Raw genomic sequence first — 20,548 nt, 5'->3', positions numbered from 1 at the left:
ATTTGCTCATAGCATCAGAAGGGATCTCTGTCAAGAATATGACTATTTTACCACCAATTGGTGACAGTGATCATGCTGTTCTTTCTTGGAAAGTATCTACTAGTATTGAAGCTCCAATTAAAACAGGCTACATGCTGAACTACAAAGCTGGAAATTATGATCAACTTAGAAGAATACTATCTTTGGTTCCATGGTATCAGTTACTGAATGGAAAAAATGTCAGCAATGCATGGGAATCTTTGAAAAAGTGCTTGAATGAGGCGGTATTTCAATGTATCCCTAGTGTTCGAAGAATAAATCGGTTGGGAGTGAAATGGATGTGCAGCCTTATTAAGCAAAAGATCTACAAGAAGAAGATGATGTGGAAAGAATATCGTGAGAATAAGAGTGAGAGGAGTTATGAAGTATATAAAGCTCATGCCATGAAAAGTAACAAGTATTGTGAGAAAAGCTAAAACGGGATATGAAAAGAAATTGGCCATGCAAGCTAAAGGCAATCCAAAAGAATTTTATTGTTATGCTGCAAGCAAAAGAAAGAATGAATGTGGAAGAATAACTTTATTGAATGTAGATGGTACACGAGTGTCGGAAGCTAAGGAGATTGTTCAGTTAATGAGTGCTCACTTTGCTAAGATATATCAACCAGGTGTATGTAGCATGTTGCACAGTGCTACTGCTACGTTGGATGAAGAGTTAGAGGTTCATGAAAATGAGGTTGAAGAGCTTTTGCATAACCTAGGTAAGAATTTGTCAATAGGGACAGATGGAATATCAGCCTGCTTGCTAATGGAATGTTCAGCTGAATTGGCTAGGTTTTTCACACATTTGTATAACTTGAGTCTCAGCTCAGGAATGATACCACAGGAATGGAAGGAATGTACTTATACATTCCTTCCATTCCTGTGGAAGGAATGTATAAGTACATTTGTTCCATTGTATAAGCTCCACACTTATACAATGGAACAAATACTGATGTGTCTAACTACCGACCTATCAGTATCTCTGGTGTGGTAATGAAGATTTTAGAGGAGTTGGTAAGAACTCGTATACAGAAATGGATAAACAAACATGCTATGCTCTGCAAGGAACAGCATGGGTTTACTAAAGGAAGGTCATGTTTACCAATTTGCTCATATTTTATAACAATGTTACTGCTGAGTTGTATAAAGGGAATGGATACACTATTATTATTATTATTACGGGCAGTTCCAAGGAGTCCTTGGACTCACAGAGAGAGGCCCATCATGTCAAGAACAACTATTCAACATTCACACAGTATCTATCATACTTCACCTTGAACTCATTTACAGTCATGGCACCCATAACAGACTCTGGCAACTTATTCTAATCATTTACCACTCTCCAAGTAAAAACCTAGCTCTAACACCCCTGCTAACCACACTCTTATCAAGCTTCCATGGATGGGCCCTAGTCCTCCCACTACCAGTCCTATTCTCAAAAATATCTTCTGAATTAATCTTATAGAAACCTTTCAGTAATTTAAATGTCTCAATCATATCACCACCTTTTCCACCTATCAACCAATTTCTGCAGCCCACAAATCATCAACCTGTTCTCATAAGGTTCATTCCATAGACCTGCTATTATCTTGGGCACTCATCTCTGGATCCTCTCCATCTCCTCCCCATCGAGAAAAAACCCTGGCATCCATATCTGGGCACAGTAGTCTAGATGGGGTCTTATCAAGGCTCGATACACAGGAACAATAACCTGTTTGTCTCTGCTCGTTACAGTGTTTTTCAGCATCCAAGTGATTTGATGAGCTGATTTTGCCACTTTTGCAATGTGTCCCCTAAAATTCAACTCCCTATCCACCAACACTCCCAAATCCCTGGCCTCGTCAATCTCCTGGAGTACATTTCCACCAATGTGATATACTGCTGCTAATCTTTTCACCCCAAAATGCAAAACCTTACATTTTTCCACATTAAATTGACATCCATTCTCCTTAGCCCAGTCCTCCAAACTATCTAAATCATCCTGCAAAATTTTGACATCCTGAGCATTCACTATTGCTCTACCTAACTTTGCATCATCTGCAAACAGATGCACAGTTCCTCTCAGATTCTTTCCTATATCGTTAATGAACAAATTAAACAGTAGTGATCCAAGAACAGAACCCTGCAGCACACCACTAGTCACAGGCTGTCTTTTGGACTCTACTCCTGAATAAACCACTCTCTGATATCTCTCCATCAACCATCCTCCTATCCATTCTCATATGCTGCAGTTTACTGATTAGAATTCCATGTGGTATCCTATCAAAGGCTTTAGCAAGGTCCAGTAGAATCACTGTAGAACCCGTTACACTTATCCAGTTTAGCTGTCAATGTGTTATATAACGTGAGCAAGTTACTGAGGCATGATCTACCCTTCACAAAACCATGCTGTCCCCCATACAGTATCCCATTTTCATCTATCTATCCAATCTTGTATTTTCCTCTCGACTATTTTTTCCAAGACCTTGACAACAATTCCTGATATGCTGATCGGCCGGTAATTTTCAACAGCAGCCTTGGAACCTCCTTTATGCAGTGGAACTATTTTCCCCTCTTTCCACCCCTTTGGGACTAACCCAGACCCGAGACTCAAATTAAACAAAATGGTCAAAGGCACTGACAATTCTTTGGCCCCCTTCTCATACGACACGAGCTGGTTTACCATCCAAACCCACAGATGAATTGACATTGAGGTTTTGTAATAGACTATTCACCTCCACTTCATTCACCACAATTCCCGTATAAGCTGTTGGTTCTTCCATTTCTGCAATGTCACCACCTGGATGATATACTCTTGCAAAGTTCTCACTCGGTAATTCTACTATATCAACTGATTCGGTTACCTCCATACCATCGGCATTCTTTAAAATCAATCTACCATATACATTTTTTCTTTTACTTGCAACATATCGAAAAAACTGTTTGGGATTCTCTTTAGCCTGCATGGCTAATGTTCTTTCATAATCCGCTTTTGCTTTTCTTACCACACTTGTTACCCTTCTGGTCTAGGCTTTATACTGTTCATGTGCCTGCAGCTCACCTTTCTCTTTCTGCAGCTCAAGCTTAATGGTGTTATTCATCCATTTAATCCCTACTTGATTTATTATTCGGGCTCTAGGTATACATTCAGCCATTGCTTCCTGCAAACACTTCTTAACCATCTATCAACATCCAGCCCTTGCAGTTTTACATGCCATGGCACTGAACCAATCAAACTCCTAAGCTTGTCATACTTACCAGCCCGATAATTCCACATGTACCCTGTCTTAATTGTAAATTCCACACCTTTAGCCACCTCGCAAGTCAAGACCCTATGATCACTCTCACCAATTGGTGGCAATGTGGTCATATTTGTTACAATCAAATCCTCAGATGAAATTACTAGGTCAAGCACTCTCTGACCCCTAGTGTTTTCCATTACATGCTGTCGCAGATAGTTATCCCTTAATAATTGCATAAAATCCAGGTCTTTCCTCCCATGTGTCCTCTCCTCCCTCCAATCAATGCTACCATAGTTGAAATCTCCCATAATAATTTCCCTCCTTCGGCTCATTTCTTCTATTTGCATATGCATACTATCTCCACCATCTTTTCCATCACCTGATCTATAACAGTACCCAATTGTATATTTTGTTCTGCTAGCCTCGATCTCACACCAAATGGCTTCAAATGTGCTCTTTTCTCTATCCTGCAATTCAACTTCTATTCTCCTTGGCTGGAGCTCATCAGCTATCATCAATAATACTCCTCCCCCATATTTTATTCTCCCTGTCATTCCTGAACACACTATACCCTTCACATTCAATCCCACTAGCTATATCATCTTCAGTCAGCCATGTTTCACTAATGCCAATAACCTGTGGTCTGGAGGTGCCAACCAAGGCTAAAAATTCTTCCTTCTTGTTCCTAATACTCCTAGCATTAGTATACATGAATTGCAGACCCCTGTTGATAATGTTGGATTTTTCTAAGGCATTTGATAGGATACCATGCGAAAGGCTGTTGCATAAACTGGATAATATGGGATTGGAATATAAACTCTTGACTTGATCATGGGATGGTTGACAGACAGATATCAAAAAGTGGTATACATTGGCTGTGAATCTGTCAGATTTAAGGTGACCAGTGGTGTACCTCAGGGTTCAGTCCTTTGGCCATTATTGTTCAATCTATACATTAATGACATCAAGCAGGGTCTATCATCAGATTTGCAATTGTTTGTTGATAATGCAAAGATGGGCAGGGCAATCAGGGATGCTACTGATATTCAGCAATTACAAAATTATTTGAATAGACTGGAAATCTAGGCAAACGAAAATGGCTGTCAGTTTGATGTTAGTAAGTGTAAAGTAAATCAGTTTGGCATGATTAGAGTTCCAGTGGCATGTTATATTAACGGAGTTATGCTACAAGAAACTGAAGAAGCAAGGGATCTTGGTGGATAAGAATTTAAAGTTCAAAAGTCACATAGCAAAAGTTGCAAATACAACTCAGAGGATAATTGCTATGTTGAAATGAACCTTGACATGTACGGATAAGGAAGTAATTTTGCCTCTTTATAAGGTTTTGATAAGACCACCTAGGTTACTGTGTGCAGATTTGGTCTCCCAGTTTCCAACGGGATAAAGAAGTCTTGGAAAGGGGGTGCAAAGAAGAGTAACAAAGATTATATCCAGATTATGGGATTTAGATTATGAAGACAGATTGTGAGTATGTGGATTGAGACTTTAGTTAACACAGAAAGAGGAGTGATATGATAGAGGTCTATAAACTTTTGAATGGATGTTATAGCATTTCAAATGATGAAATTTTTCATTATATGGAAGGCAGGGAGAGAACATGGGGGGCATCCATGGAAGTTAAGATTGTTCTCAGTCAAGAAAGGGGTAAGAGTTAGGTTTTTCTCTCAGAGAGCAGATAGTGAGTGGAATAATTTGCCCTTAGGTGCAGTGAGTGCATCTAGTATAAATGAATTTAAGGGAAGGTATGATAGCTGGGTTGGGTAATTTACACCTTCCTTGATGAGTCCTTGACTCCCTGGAGGTCTCAGATAATAATAATAATGTGCGTCGTTGTATTACCCCTGATTTTATATCAAACCTTCTTTCTGTATTTCCTTCAATTCTAACTGCTGACTTACAACCTAAATATAGACTACATATTACTCTGGATAATGTTCCATTCATCCCATATAGTGTTTTGAAAAGCTTTTCTCTGGCCCCCCCCCCCCCCCTTGTCATATGCCTTTTCCAGATCTACAAAATTTAAGTACAGATCCTTGTCATATTCCCACTGTTTCTCAAGTATTTGTATTAAAGTGATAATCTGATTTTGACAATCTATATTAATCTCAATAACCTGGCTTGTTCTTCTCCAAGTTTCTCTTCCACAATCTTTCTAAACCCCTTTTCATGTATGCTTGCATAAAGCTTACCTGGAACACTTAGTAGAGAAATTTCTGTGTAATTCTCACATTCAGCTTTATTCCCTTTTTTTATAGATGATATGAGAGCTCTACTCCAATCATCAGGAATTCGACCTTCTGACGAGGCCCTCTGAATTATGCAGTGTAGTCACTGCAAAACTTTTATACATTCACACTTAAGTATTTCTGGTCAGATATCATATACTTCAGCTACCGTTTTACATTTCAAATTTTTGACGGCTTTTTTTTTCTGCCTCAAGTATTGATATGTACTCTTCTTTGCATTCCTCTTGAAAATTTACTAGTATGGTTCTGTCACTGCTTGTTTTGTTTAGCAGTCTTTCCAGGTAATTACTCCAGACATCTAGATATCTTTATCTTCATAATAAAATTAGTTTAATCCTTTATCCAAGTGTGAGCAAACAAAGTTTGCGCCTGAAAGTATCTTCAGGACTGGGGTAAGGTGGTACAACACCAGGGCAACTCGTTGCAAAGGTGGAGCAAGATACCAACACTCCTATCTCAGTATCTCCCATAATGCCAAACACATCTCCTTCCGGATATGTCTGATGTTATGCATTAAGGGAAGTTCTACAACCCAGGCTAGTTTCGACCTTTATTGAGGTCTCTTCATTTGGAGCCAGGCCCAAGTGGAGATACCAGGCAGAAGCATTAGCAGGTCATCTCTACCTGTAGGAGTTGCCAAATGTTGTGCCACCCTTTTTTTAATAAATTTAACAAACACTGAAGAGACCTCAATAAAGGTCGAAACTAGTCTGGGTATTGGCCCTTCCCTTAATGCATAACATTAGACATATCCACAAGGAGATGTGTTTTGCATTATAGGAGATACTGAGATAGGAATGTTGGTAGCTTGCTCCACCTTTGCAATGAGTTGTCCTGGTGTTGTACCACCTTACCCCAATCCTGAAGATACTTTCAGGCACAAACTTTGTTTGCTCACACTTGGATAAAGGATTAAACTAATTTTATTATACTCTAACTAAGTGAAAAATAAACTTTCAATCCTTATCTTCAGTTTTCATGTCACCATTGATTCCTTTTACAGTACTCTTTGTTCCATTTCTAAGCTTCTTCAATAGCCTCCAGAGCATTTTGCTACTTTCCTGATATTTATTTTCCATACTCTTACCAAAGTCCTCCCAAGACTTTTGTTTAGCTACTTTTACACATAACTTAGCTGTCTTGCATTTTTCTTTGTATTCTTTCAGGGCATCTGCTGACTTATTTGCTAAGAACTTTTGGTATGCTTTTGTCTTTTCCAGGACTGCTTCTTGTATCCACCATGGGATTCTTATTTTTCTTTCCTTGTAGACAACTGCACCACATACCTCCCTAGCTGAATCAATCAGTGTGTTTTTCATAGTTTGCCACTGAGACTCCAAGGTTTGGTTTATCTTTTCAATTTGTTTATTCAAGAATGTTTGTATAGTCGTTTACCTGTAAAAGCTGCTCAACTTTAATTTTTTAAAAAACTTTCTTATACTGTTCTTTTCAATGTGATATCCATTTTTACTTGCTTAGTACTAAGTAACAGTCACTTCCAATTTCAAATTCTATGTATACTTTTGTATCCTGAATCAGCATGATTATATCACTATCAACAATGACGTAGTAAATGGGACTTTTCCTATTTCTTGTGTCTTCTCTCCATGTGAACTTGTGCATATTTTATGTTTAAGCATGGTGTTAGCACTGACTAGTCCATATCCTGAGCATAAGTCAGGTAAATGCTTACCATTATTATTAGGTTTGCACTTTTTTCCAAATTTTCCCAAAATATTCCCATATGCATGGTAGGATTCATTTCCTACTCTATTGTTCAGATATCCAACAAGGAGAAGACATGAATTTGTAGAGTTATATTTTATTAAGCTCTTTATACCAATGCCAAAAATTAAAATAACAATGTCAAAAATTAAAAGAATTTAATTTAAAAAAAAAAATTAAATTATTAATTTTTGATAAAAAACTGGTCCTTTTTATTCTTACTCTGTTCTTTTTAATGGACTTTTCTTCCCTTATTCTTTATTCTACTTTTCACTCCTGAGTCTTTTTTAACTATCCAATCTTCCTGACTGCTATCACTGGGATCTGGTGCTGTGCTGCTATGTTACAAGACTTCTCTGTGAAAGTTAAAAAGCAACCATCTTCTCCCCAACACGCACACAAAACCCCATTGTGTGTGTGTGTGTGTGCGCGCGCGCGCGCACACACACACACACACACACACACAAAATGGGGTTTTGTAGACACTTTGACATTGGATCATTTGATCCATTTAGAAACATATAAGATGCATTCCTGAAATGAGAACACCTGGTTTCAGTTTTCTTTGACATGAAAAAATGTTATGGCATAGCCTAGAAATATGGCATATTAAAAGATCTGTTTTTATTTAAAACTTTTTCTCTAGTCAGGTGTTCCAAACTAGCAGGAAGCACATTGTTCCCTCCATATCATCCAGAACAGGGTATTTTTCTCAAGGCTCTGTCTTAAGTGTGACACTTTTTGCTGTCAAAGTAAAACGGTCACCGAACAACTTCCTTCCAGTAGGCAATGCTCTGTGTTGATGCCTCACAATTTAGTGTCATTCTTGTAACATGAAAGTCATTGAAGGGCAACTTCAACAATCAATCAATCGTTTCTTTAAATGGACCTTTAGTCATGAATTCAGGTTTCCATCAGGAAAAAACAGTGTCTCCATACTTCTGCCAAAACACACTCTTTACCCAGATCAAGATTTGAGGATGAGACGAACCATTATTCCACTAGCAACAGAAGCAAAGTTCTTGGTTTTCTTAGTTCAAAGTTCTTAATTTTTGATAAAAAAAGCTTGCATACTAAGAGAAAAGTGAAAAGACAATTAAATATCCTTCGCTCTCTTCCTCTACAGAATGGAGTGCAAATCAGTTTTCAGTGCTTTGCCTTTATTGTGGACTTCATTTGAATTCACAAAAAAACCAGAACATTTATTCTACAGGAATGACTGCTACAAGGATCCTTCCTTGCCCTAACTCTGTTCAACTTATACACAAGTGATATCCCTCCAATAGCCAGTCAAAAGTTTATCTATACTTATGACATAGCAATGCCAACCCAAGCCAATGACTTCCAAGGCCTCACTGTTTCTGGGGAGTTCTAAGCTCACTGCAAAACTACTTTGATCAAAACTGTTGCTTCAGCTTTCTACCTAAATAACCACAAGGCTCATAGAAAACTAAAAATAAACTTCTGCAACAGAACTCTAATTCATGAAAGCAACCCTTTGCCACCTTGGTGTCACACTTGATTTCAGCCTCACATATCGATAACATTTGGAAAAAAAATAAGTTAAAGATATCTGCCAGGAACAACATCATAAACAGTGACAACTTGGTTTTATATTGCTTTGATTCTTAGAACAGTAGCCTGGCTCTGGTCTTCCCAGTGGCAGCGTACTGCTTGCTAATTTGAAACCGAAGTCACCAAATGGCTCTTGTCATAAAAGTGAGAACCATCTCTGGTACCTCAAGGTCTACTCTTCTTCCATGAATTCCTGTTCTTTCCCACATCACTCTTTCACTTCAGAAGAGAAGCTACCATCAGAGAAATAAATAAAATCAAAAATAACATCAGCCTTTGCATATATAGATATCTTTCCACCTCCAGCTCACCACCTCTTCATTGGTCTTTATCAAAAAAAGTTTGTGAGTGGCATTGAGAGTGGAGTCATTGGCCATATCTTCAATTTGGTAGTGGTTTTTTTGTGTCATAAGAAATGGCCTAATTACATCATAAATAAAAGAAATATGTGGTAATGTTGATGTATCTTCAAGTGGGATATTCATAAACAGAAATGTAACATCAAAACTCATTAATAGGTCTGAATTACTTAGTTTTAATTTCAGTTAACAATTTGTAATGAATGATAAAGTTCATAGAACTACAGTGGAATAAATCTGCTTGGCACAACATGAAAATGAGGCATAAAAATAATTGGAAATATAATAAATAATTTGATTGAGCTATCTGATGAGCTATAGATGGTTCCCTCATAGTGGTCATTAAGGAGAGAGAGATGATAGGCATTGTGTATATAAAGGTTAGTGTGGATCTCCTGACTCCATAGAGATACCTGTATAATAATCATAAGAAGAAAAAAGTCGCACTCTATTTAATTTAGTGATTGCTGAAAGAATAAATAAAGTGAAAAGTGTGGAATATAAATTAAAAATGAAAAATTAAGAATAATTGGATATGCTGATGATATAATCTTACTATCAGAAAATTAAGATTATCTGCAAGGATTGCTAAATATATTCAGTAATGCAGCATAAAAGAAAAATATAAAGATATCAACAAGAAAAAAACTAAAACCATGACAGTTGCTGCCATAAGATGTAAATTACAGATCAATGGTAAAATAATTGAACAAGTTAATGAGATAAAATATTTAGGAATAGAACTAAATAACTACTACATCACACCACAAAGTGAAGTTTGAGAGTAGCAATTAAAAATTAAAAAATAGAAAAAAAAGTCCAAGGTCTGCTCACACTGCTAATGTACAATTAGTTTACAATCTTTCATGAGTGAAATTCACATAAATAAGTTAGCAGAATATCTGGATGTCTACAGCCTCATCTGGAAGAACACAAACAAATAAATAAAAAGAAGAAGAATCTATAAAGGAACAGTCAGACAAGTACTGACAATTGTGAAATACAGCCAATAAACAATTGAATCAAAAATGGAAAGAAGCACAGAATCTAGGATAACAGATAGGCAAAGAAAGTAAAGAACTGAACACCAGACAGGAAAAGAGAAACAGAGGAAGACCAAGGAGAAAATGACATGATGGTTTTGAAAACAGGCACTACAAGTAACTAGACTTAATTATGAAAAAATAAGTTAATCCTATGGATTATGTTTATACTAGATATTTAGCTAAATTATACATAGAGCCATCTGTATTATTGACTATGGGCTGAGCAGTGAATTATTTTTATGGATTTCTTCTAGGCTACATATTGTATATATGGAATGTGGGTGATATGGGTCATTTTTGTGTTATTTAGGTAGCCAAGCTGTTGCTATTTTTTTTTTTTTAAATCATTTTAGAGACTCCTCCTGCTTTTCAAAAGAGAAAATTTCTGTATGGTATTTAATGTGACATATTTTTTAGAAGGGTATAAGGAAGATGATGATGAATGATGATTTTTTTAGAAGAATTTGCATCTGAGGTTTTCATTTTTCTCCTTATTCTGCTCTCTTAATGACTTTTAAAAAAATTTTTTTTTTGGCATTCATCTGTAATTTTAATCTGGAAAACTTAACTATAGTTAAAAGATCAGCTATGTCAAGGCAAATATTTTTATCAACTTGTGACAAACAAAAAGTTTGCATGTGAAGTGTTTTCATGATAACTATATTTTTAAATGATAATGTTATGAAATTTTAAATGATATGCACCTTTCTTATGATCTCAGGTCTTTTTGAACAAAATATTATATATACAATAATACATTATATGTCAAATAATCTTTTATAATAACCAATAATTACACTTAAGAATACTGTTTGTAAAGTTTAAGAAACCACTGTAACTAAACAATAAATGTTTGCAGCATTGCTTGTTGTTAACTTTTAAAATAATGTAGGAGTTAGTTACTTGCTTTTAATAATGATTTCTCCTTCAGTTCCGTCGCCTTATTGATGAAAAAGATGAATCAAGAGCTGCAGCATCGGAAAAGCAGCTTTTGGAAGTATGGGATAGAGTTTACCACTTATGGCTTTCCAGAAACACTACTGATTATACCATAAGTCATCAGTCAGCTGCCTCTTTTGATAGCTTAATGGATGGTCTTAAAACACTTAACATGAGTCTGGTATTGAATTTTGTAAAGGAAAATATAGGAACATTTATGTCAGTGAGTAATGTTTTAAGTCATCTTTATGTTATTATTAATTTTTTATATTACTGTATTCACAGTATAGGGATATTATTCAAAGATCATTAAGATAATTTGCAATTGATATTATTATTGATTTTTCAGAGTAGTTCTCACAATTTGATATTGGTTAAATACCAGTATTTCCATTGTCCTCACTTCAGATTTCTTGAAAATAATGGAGAAAGTCAAAAGCAGTTAATTTTTTCACTACCTGAAGGCCTAACAAGCTCTGAATGTGATGATATGTTTGTGCCAAGAAAGGCTTACTTGTGTAGGCAGCAAAAGAAAAGAAATCTTATGTAGTGTCAGCAAATGTACATTTGCTGACACTAAATTTGGGATAACACTGAAAAAAACTCAATAAAAAACCAACTTTGATGCTATCCAGACAGCGGTGTAGCTAGAGCTTTTGACGCCCAGGGTGGTCCCTGAGTTTGCCACCCTTCTCAATACACACCAAAAATACTACCAATAGTCAAAACGACATATGGAGAAATAAATTAAAACGCTATGTTTATTTTTGAAGTAAAACTTTAGTTTCAACATTCTAAGATGTTATTTTTCTTGCTTTTCTGTTAGCAAAATCGTCAGTGACATTGTCGAAGTCTATTTCATAGTAATGTAGGTAATTCTTAATCAATTTTATTTAGAAAAACTCCTCTCACAACTAGAAATGCTTACAGCAGCTGCGAGGAAAATTTGCTGTAGTATTACAATAGTTGGAACTGAGTTCTCGAAATTGTATTTTAGAATTAACTGCAAAAGTTCAAAAATGCTCAAAGTGCCACCCGAGGCAGACTGCCTCCTCTGCCCCCCCCCCCCTTAACTATGCCTCTGTAGCCAGAACAGCCAGATTAGTAGTTTCTCCCCCCCCCCTTTCCCCCCACTCTCTCTCTTCTCTCTCACAGACTCACTTGTCACTTTCCCACAGGCATTGTTATTGTCTTATGCCTTTTCACTAGTTTTCATGATTGCTGTTTTGCTGAATGGGCCAATATCCTTTCTCCACATTCCTCTAAGTATGTAAATGCACAAGCAGCAGATAGTCAACATAATTAATTTGCATGGTTTAACTTTAAATTTATTAAACCAACTTTTCATCCTCCTCTTTTGTTCTGTCCACTTCTGTACTTTGAAAGAGCCTTTCTCACATTGTTTTCCTTGAGGACTACAATCTCTAAGTGTCCAAGAAATAATCAGTATGTTCTTTCTCCTTAACCACACACACAGACACACATGCACACAGCATTGTTGTGATATAAATTTTGTACCTTATGTATCTTTCAGTCACCTTGTGATTCACTGTGATTTTACATTGATTTTTAATATGTATAACGTGGACTGCAGAGTTTGGTGGATAGAAGAAGGAGAGGTGATATGATCAAGAATTTTAAAGTGTTGAGAGGTGGTTACAGGGTTGACACTGGGGAGTTCTTTTACTTGGTTGAACAGTGGGAAGGAGTGATGACAAGGGGCCATCCCTGGAAGTTATGAAAGGAAACAGTGAGAAAAAGGGTGAGGAGTGGTTTCTTTGCATGGAGGGTGATTGAACCATGGAATGCATTGCCTGATAGAGTGGTGAGAGCGAGAACGGTCAATGAGTTTAAGGAGTGGTATGATAGACTTTGTGTTTCCTAAGAGGAACCTCGCACGATGAGTCTTGATAGACTTTGTGTTTCCTAGGAAGGACCTTCTGTGATGAGTCTTTTGACTCCATGGTGGCCTGAATAATAATAATAATAATATTATTAAACCATCCCTGTAATGCAGTTGGTAATGCTGACAGTATTTGGTTGGTATCCTGTTTGAATCTTATCTAGAATGCATGGAACCTTTAGGACATGCCAAGTAAAGGTTGGGTTAGCCAATCTTGTATGAAGTAGTAGCATTTCTCCCTCCTGGAAAGGTGGGTTTTCCCTTCTGTAAAGATAAACTAGCAGTACAACATGCATGCATTTTCTAGAGATGCAAATGTCTGCGTTGTTTGAGATTATAAAATTGATTTGGAGTCATTGACTACAGTTACATTAATCCATCTGATCTGACATGGTTATTAAATTTTGATATAGTGGGTGTCCACTTATGATTAATTATTGGACCAGAAAAAACATCATAGTAAGAACATTTCATTATTGGAGGCCAGTCTCATCCCAGACCTTTCTGTTTTCAAGAAAAATATGTATGTTAATAAACACAACTGTAAATTACACTTTGATTTAAAAAAAAAAAAAAAAAAAAAAAAAATGTCTGTTTTGGAAAGCTGTTTACGCAAAAAATGTAAATATGATTAATACATAAACATAACTACCCATTGCATTTTAACGTAAAAGAAACTTATAGCAAAATTAAAACAAAAAAAACTTAAATGAAAAAATGTTGTCTTTGGTAATTTGTTCTAATACAAAACACAGTCCTATCTATGTAATCACAGATTGTTAACTGAAATAGAAAGTTTGTTTTATTAATGGAAAAAGCCATTGCCAGTTTCATGGTCCCTTGGAGAGTTCATATCAGGAATTTGATGATGTTTTATAAACACAATCTTTTTTTCTTAAATATATAACAAAGGTGGCCACAATGTGGCTTGTGAGCTGCATGCAGCACGCAGCTCTTCACGATCTACCAGGGAAAAAAAAATAAACAAAAAGAGAAGAGGAGACAACAAAAAAAAAAGAGAAACAAAATTAAAAAAAAAAAAGAGAAACAAAATTAAAAAAAAAAAAGAGAGAGGAGAGAGAGAGAGAAAAAAAAAACAGGGTTAAAAAATTACTGCAATAAAAAAGTTTAATTTGAAACACATTAAATGAAGTTTACTTTGAGTAATTAGAATAATATTAAAGTCGAAATACAATAATTTTAGTTGCTTATTTACTAGTAGAGGCCTTCCTTGTATCCATTTTCTTAGTAAGTTCTTTAAAATTAGGTGTGTAATTAGTCATAACAGTTCTTACGAGCTCGTTACAACCTTGCCATGCACACACTCACTCGCTTACTCCTGTACCTTCACAGCGGTCAAAAGTTGTGGCTCTACTAAGTCTTACCGGAATTATTTTGGCTCCAAAGGAAGTGTAGTTGGCCACCTCGATATATAACTTACAATATACATTTAGTAAAAGATTTCTCACTTGATTTGCTAGATGTAGTTATAAATATTTATTAGTTATATATCTTTCTCTTCCCTCCCACTCCCACCCCTGCACTGTGCATGTGGCATCTCCATTCTGACTGGATAGATTTTATTGAAATTTGGTATTTGACTAAAATTTGTTGTCATTTAATTGAACAAATTTTCCATTCATCAGTTCATTGGACATTAAGGTCACTCAGATGCTCGGTGATGTGCCACATCAGTCCTTGACATGTGGTCCTGTTGTATGTTTTTCTGGAGGCTTCAACTCTCTGAAAATAATCACTCCAGATATACCATCCATTCATCTCATTGACAGTCTACATCAACCTCTTTTTCTAGGAACTTTACCTTCTATTACTGTTCCTTCCTTCTATCTTTTCAATGTGTTCAAAGTATTTCAACTTCTTTCTGTCAATATCCTTAAGGAGCCTTAACATTCTACTGGTCCTTTATAGCACCCATCCATTTGTCTGCCTTTCAGTATATGACATCCTCAACTCCATTCTCTAACATCACATTACAAAAGCAGCTATCCTTTTCCTATCAGACTTCTTTAGGTTCCAAGTCTCACATCCATAAATCACTGTTGGAAAAACATCTGCATCCAAAATCCTCAACTTTATTCCTGTGGAGATAGATCCATTCTTCTAGATTTTAGACAAGTTTGACTGTTGTTTCGGCAATTCGTAATCTTCTTTTGACATCTTCTGAAGAGCAATTCTTCACATTAATAATGGATCCAAGCTACTCAAACTTGCTGACTTCCTCAATTCTTTCTCCATTAAGGTACACTTGTTTCTCAGAACCTTCCCTTCACATGATGTCCTCAGCATAGATGGTAAACGAATCCTTGCCTAACTACCTTTGCAACCTGAAGCCAATCAGTTAATCCAACACGTTCTTGCTGTGTCTTCTTGCTCCCTGTACAAGTTAGCTATCAGCCTGATTGTGTGTTGAGGAAAACCCATTCTTTTCATTACTTCTCACAATTTCACATGCTAAACACAGTCAAAAGCTTAAGAGTAGTCAATGAAACACTGCCATAGGGAGTCTAAATTCTTGATACTTTTCTATGATCTGCCTAAGGCAAAAGATATGATCTCTGGTACTCTTACCTTTCCTAAAATTTGCTTATTCCTCAGCCATATCTCTGCCTCAACTTTGGCCTCAATCCTATTTAGAGTGATTTTTAATAAAATCTTGCTTGCATGAGATATTAAACTAATAGTTTTATAGTTCTTGCAGTCCTTCATATCTCCTTTCTTATGTAGTGGTATGAAAACTGACTTATTCCAGTCTCTAGGCCATGATCCTGTCTCTAATATCCTTATAATCAATCTATGAAATACTCTTATCCCTCCATCTCCTGTAGCCTTAATTAACTCTACTGGGATTCCATCTGCACCTGGGGCCTTATTGCTATTAAGCTGTTTAACTGCACTTTCAACCTCATGCCTAAGTGGAAAAGGTTCCAAATTAAAATTTTTTTGGTGAGAGGGTTCCTCTAAATTTTCTTTATCCTCTCTGTTGTACAATTCCTCACAGTATTCTTTCTATCTGTTTTTGATTTCCAGTTTTTCTGTTAGTACTGCTCCATTCCTTCTTTGATGACATTTAATTTGGGCTGAAACTTGTACTTAGTCATGAACTAAATGGAACATCCTTTTATAATTGTGCCTCCTCGTCTGGAACACTCTCTCTTCACAGTTATTAGCATAAAACTTTTTCTTGTCCTTCCTGATTGCTCTTCTGACTTCTCTGTGTAAATTCTTATATTCTTCAGTCCCTGTGTTTCTTTGATTTTCCAACTGGCTTTCAATTAAATCCCACATTGAATATGATATATATATATATATTTTTTTTTAGTCAAAAAATTAAGTAAAACAATTTGAATTGATTCAAATTATATGCTAGATATGATAATAAGCAAATCAGGTCTATAGTACACAGGCCAAAAATAGCTCTTCACTTTTAATGAAAGGAATCACTCTACAAGAATGATATTGTATTTTTTTTTGATTTTGCTAAAGGCCACATTACTCATTTAAATCTGCAATGCTGCATTAACATTGTATAACAGGTATAGCATGTTATGAATAGGCTGGTTGCATTTATGGAAGCATCACAGTGTTCTTATATAGGCGTACTGTTGCCAGTTGTAAGCTGTTAGTAACTCTGACCAGTGGGGAAACTACTTTTAGATCTTGCTAATAATAATTCATTTGCTTATCTTTGTTCAAGTGTGCATGTGTGTGTGTGGGGGGGGGGGGGTGTTGTTCAGATAATTAGAGTGTACTTCTCTTTACGAGCACTGGTTAATGTCAAGCCAGGATGCAAAATGTATGCTCTATGTGATTCATTCAGATCATATTCCTAATTGTTATCCAGCTGCATTGTATTTTAATGAAATTTAATTTAATTACTTAGCCAGTTAAATTAATATTATAACAGTATATCATAAAATAGTTCAACAATCTACCACTGCTTTGGGTTATTAACTTACAATTTAAAAAAAAAAAAAAAAAAGGCTTTTATTGATAGTTCTTCAAAAATTAATGTTTGTTGTCCTATTATTTGGAAATTACGGACATGTTTAAACCAAATTGAATATAAGATCAATAAACGACAGTTAATAGTAGATGTAAATTTTATGGTGCTTACTTATTTATTATTTCTTTTTTTTTTTTTTAATTTTAATTCTCATCCTACATATAAGAAATTGTTCGATCTATAGTATACTAGTATCATTGAAGGGCAGAAATTAATGAGAAAGAAGAAACTTGTTAACATTGAATTTGAAAACTTGCAGATTGCACTCTTTAGGGAAACCTGCAATATTGTGGCTGTTTCAAAGTAGTACTGGAAATAAATGAAGATGGTGATGAAGAATTTCCAAGTATGGTGACCACTTACTACAATCATTATGATAGAGGCAGTTGGGTAAATTATAATTCCAATCCATCCTGGATGAACAGTGATCATGGAAATATCTATAGAAATGCATCTTCTGTATAACCTGTCTCATTGTGGTAGAGATATAACACTGGATGGGGCATGCGAAACACTTCAGGAATATGTGCTCCAAGTAGGACCAACCTAGGTGTGAGGGTTGTTCCACTTTTTCTAGTTAAAGCTGTTTTGCAAAGAGAGGATATGGGTACCATTGGCTTTTCTCCACTCGATAGATATGGAGAAAACCTTATGGTACCATATCATCTCTTGATGAAAGCTGGAAAGATGACAGTGACAATACCAAATTGCATAAAGATGTTTAAAAGTGAATTTAAGCTGAAAAATAGATAATGATAGAATTCCTTTGGCTTGTTAGCTTGCAAAGCTAGTTTCTTTTCATATTCAGACTTAGCTTTCTGTGCAACAGTTGTGACTCTTCTGGCTTGCTTCCTTCTTAATTTTTGTAACTGACATCATCTATGCCCACATGATATTCCCTCCACATCATTCCTCTTTTTACAAATCTCTTGCTTAATAAGATTATACATCCATTTCATGTGATCCTATCCTATTTATTCTTCAAACTCTAGGGACATTCTGATATTGCATCAGTTAGATATTTTTCTGAATGCTTCCCATGCAGTGTTGATATTCTTCCCATTCTACAACCAGTACCTTGCCACAGAATCCAGCACGCTCCTCAGTTGGTCATAATTTCTTGCTTTGTAGTTCAGCATGCCATCTTTTCTGAATGGAACATTCATAAACTTAGCCACTCCTCAAGTGAGTCCTGTATGATCACTGTTCTGAACTGCAGGCAGAATAATCATCTTCAACTGAAACCTCCTTTGACACTATAATCAAATCTAACACTCTTTGATCTCAAGTTCCTTCTCTCACACACATGCTACTTGAGGAAGTTGTCTTGCAACAGCTTAATAAGTTAATTTTCATTCTTCTCTTGAGAGTTCATTGCTATCCAATCAGTGGATAATTAAAGTCCCCCCCATTATGATTACTCTTTTTGCAACCATCATCTTTATTTGGTGATGCATCTCTTCATCTCTGATAACTGATCCACTAGGTCTGTAACAACACTTCACCGTATTTGATCATGTTAGATGTCACCTCACACCAGATGGCTTCAAACTCACTGCTTAAAAAAACTTACTAGTATTACAATCACAGATGTCAATACTAACTGGATTCAAGTCACCCAATATCATTAGCAGTATGCTATCTCCTCTCCTATCCTGTCTATCTTTCCTAAAAAAATACTTTAACTTTTACACTCAATACAAGTTAGTATATCTGCTTCTGATAGCCAGGTCTGACTGATACTTACAATATGAGGTCCCAGTGTATTGACCAAAGGCAAGAAACTACCTCTTTGTTTCTGGTACTTCTAGCATTCATCTACAGACATAATAAGCTACTTACATGCTTTTTTGTATACGCTTGCCTGTAGTCTGACACAGTTGGACAACTTGCAGATCTGTCCTTATCTTATTTATGCAGACATCTTTGCACATGCTTGATAGGAAACTGGACGAACACAAAATCATTCTTTTCTCAATCATTTCCTTGATAATGCTCATTCCCTTCATTAGCACAGTTACATAACATTGTAACTCTTACACACAGCATTCTCACCATTCCTCCCATCATAATTTAGTTCCTCTAATTCTCTATGTTAGATCTCATGCCAATTAATAATTTTTCAAGACTCCTGATACCAAATGCATTCAAGTGTAGGCAATTCCTCTTATACAAATCTATTCTTCCCTTAAAGCCACTCCTTGCATCCATTCTTTCTTCATAGCCTATGCATTGAATCATTTGCCATCCTAGCCCTTATTATTAATTCATTTCTGTTATATTTAAGTAATACAGTTAAGATTTTCACTTTCTTGCTTCTTATTATATATTAAACTTATTATATATATATATATATATATATATATATATAATATACGTTCAGGCACAAACTTAACTGTTTGCTTACTTGGGATTAGGAGTAAAATAACCAAGTTTATAAAATTACTTGGTAATCCTAATATACATTATTCCCAAGGTAAAAAAAACTTATTTACATATACAGGGTGTTCGGGATAAATTTGACATATTTATAATTAATTATATTTTTCCGTAAGTTACATGTATTAACACACACTTCTCTTCATTTAAAAGTTTGGACCCTTCTTCATTCATATACAAGATGTCAGAAAGGATGGATAGCTGGAACCCACCTGAATCATGGAAGAGAATAACTTGTATCATGATGATTCGTGCCCGCCATCAAAATAAGGATATTACGACTGCTGCCCAATGCTCCCTGAATACAGTAAAAACAATCAGGCATGAACTAGAGATTTGCAATGGTGACTACGAGGATGTAGCAAGAAGAAAGATCCCTAGCAGACGATCTGATTGCGTTCGTACAGCAGAATTCCTCGCAAATCTGCAGGAACAGGTGTTGAAGAACCCTGGCATTGGAATTCGGGCTTTGTTCGTGGAGTTGCTAACTGTAGTCAAGCCCTGGATAACAAGGGTAGCCAATGGTAGGCCGTATGTATGGCAGCAGGATTCGGCCCCTTGCCACACCTCTGGGAAAAGTCAAAAATGGTTGTCTGAAAATTTCTACGACTTCACCAGTCCAAATGTTTGGCCTCCAAACTCCCCAGACCTTAACCCCATGGATTATTTTGTATGGGGCGCAGTTGAAAAAGATACCAATCGCACTTCCAGTAATACAAAAGCCCAGTTAATGGATAAAATTAAAACAGTTTTTGCGGCCCTTCCCAGGGAGACTGTAGCATCAGCTTGTTCGAGGTTCCGAAGCAGAATTGAAGCTGTGATCGATGCTAATGGTGGTTATTTTGAGTAAATCTTGTTGATAGTATTGTAATTAACTCTGCCTGTAATGTTTTTTTGTCAATTCATTAAATTTAATAGATACAAAGAAGATTTTCTTTTTCCTTACGAAACTGTCAAATTTATCCCGAACACCCTGTATATATATATATATATATATATATATTATATTAAAAGATAAACTGCTAAA

At 35.9% G+C, this 20,548-nt stretch overlaps 1 protein-coding gene across 2 annotated transcripts in view; it reads left to right on the top strand.

Moving 5' to 3' along the window:
- LOC150100223 (transmembrane protein 245) overlaps window positions 1–20,548 on the top strand; it is a 282,836-nt gene that overhangs the window by 106,258 nt on the left and 156,030 nt on the right. For both annotated transcript variants that reach the window (XR_016549228.1, XM_090402358.1), the window contains exon 8: window positions 11,148–11,378. Coding sequence is in view for 1 of the 2 variants with exons in the window: in XM_090402358.1 (XP_090258484.1) it covers window positions 11,148–11,378 (231 nt within the window). In the remaining variant the exon portion in view is untranslated. The remainder of the gene's footprint in view (window positions 1–11,147; window positions 11,379–20,548) is intronic.

This window comes from Typopeltis vanoorti, chromosome 13 (genome assembly GCF_054136105.1).
Source record: "Typopeltis vanoorti isolate ZY-2024b chromosome 13, IOZ_Tvanoo_1.0, whole genome shotgun sequence".
Taxonomy (NCBI): domain Eukaryota; kingdom Metazoa; phylum Arthropoda; class Arachnida; order Uropygi; family Thelyphonidae; genus Typopeltis; species Typopeltis vanoorti.
Note: the sequence above shows the minus strand (reverse complement) of the source record. Positions and strands in the feature narration are given on the sequence as shown.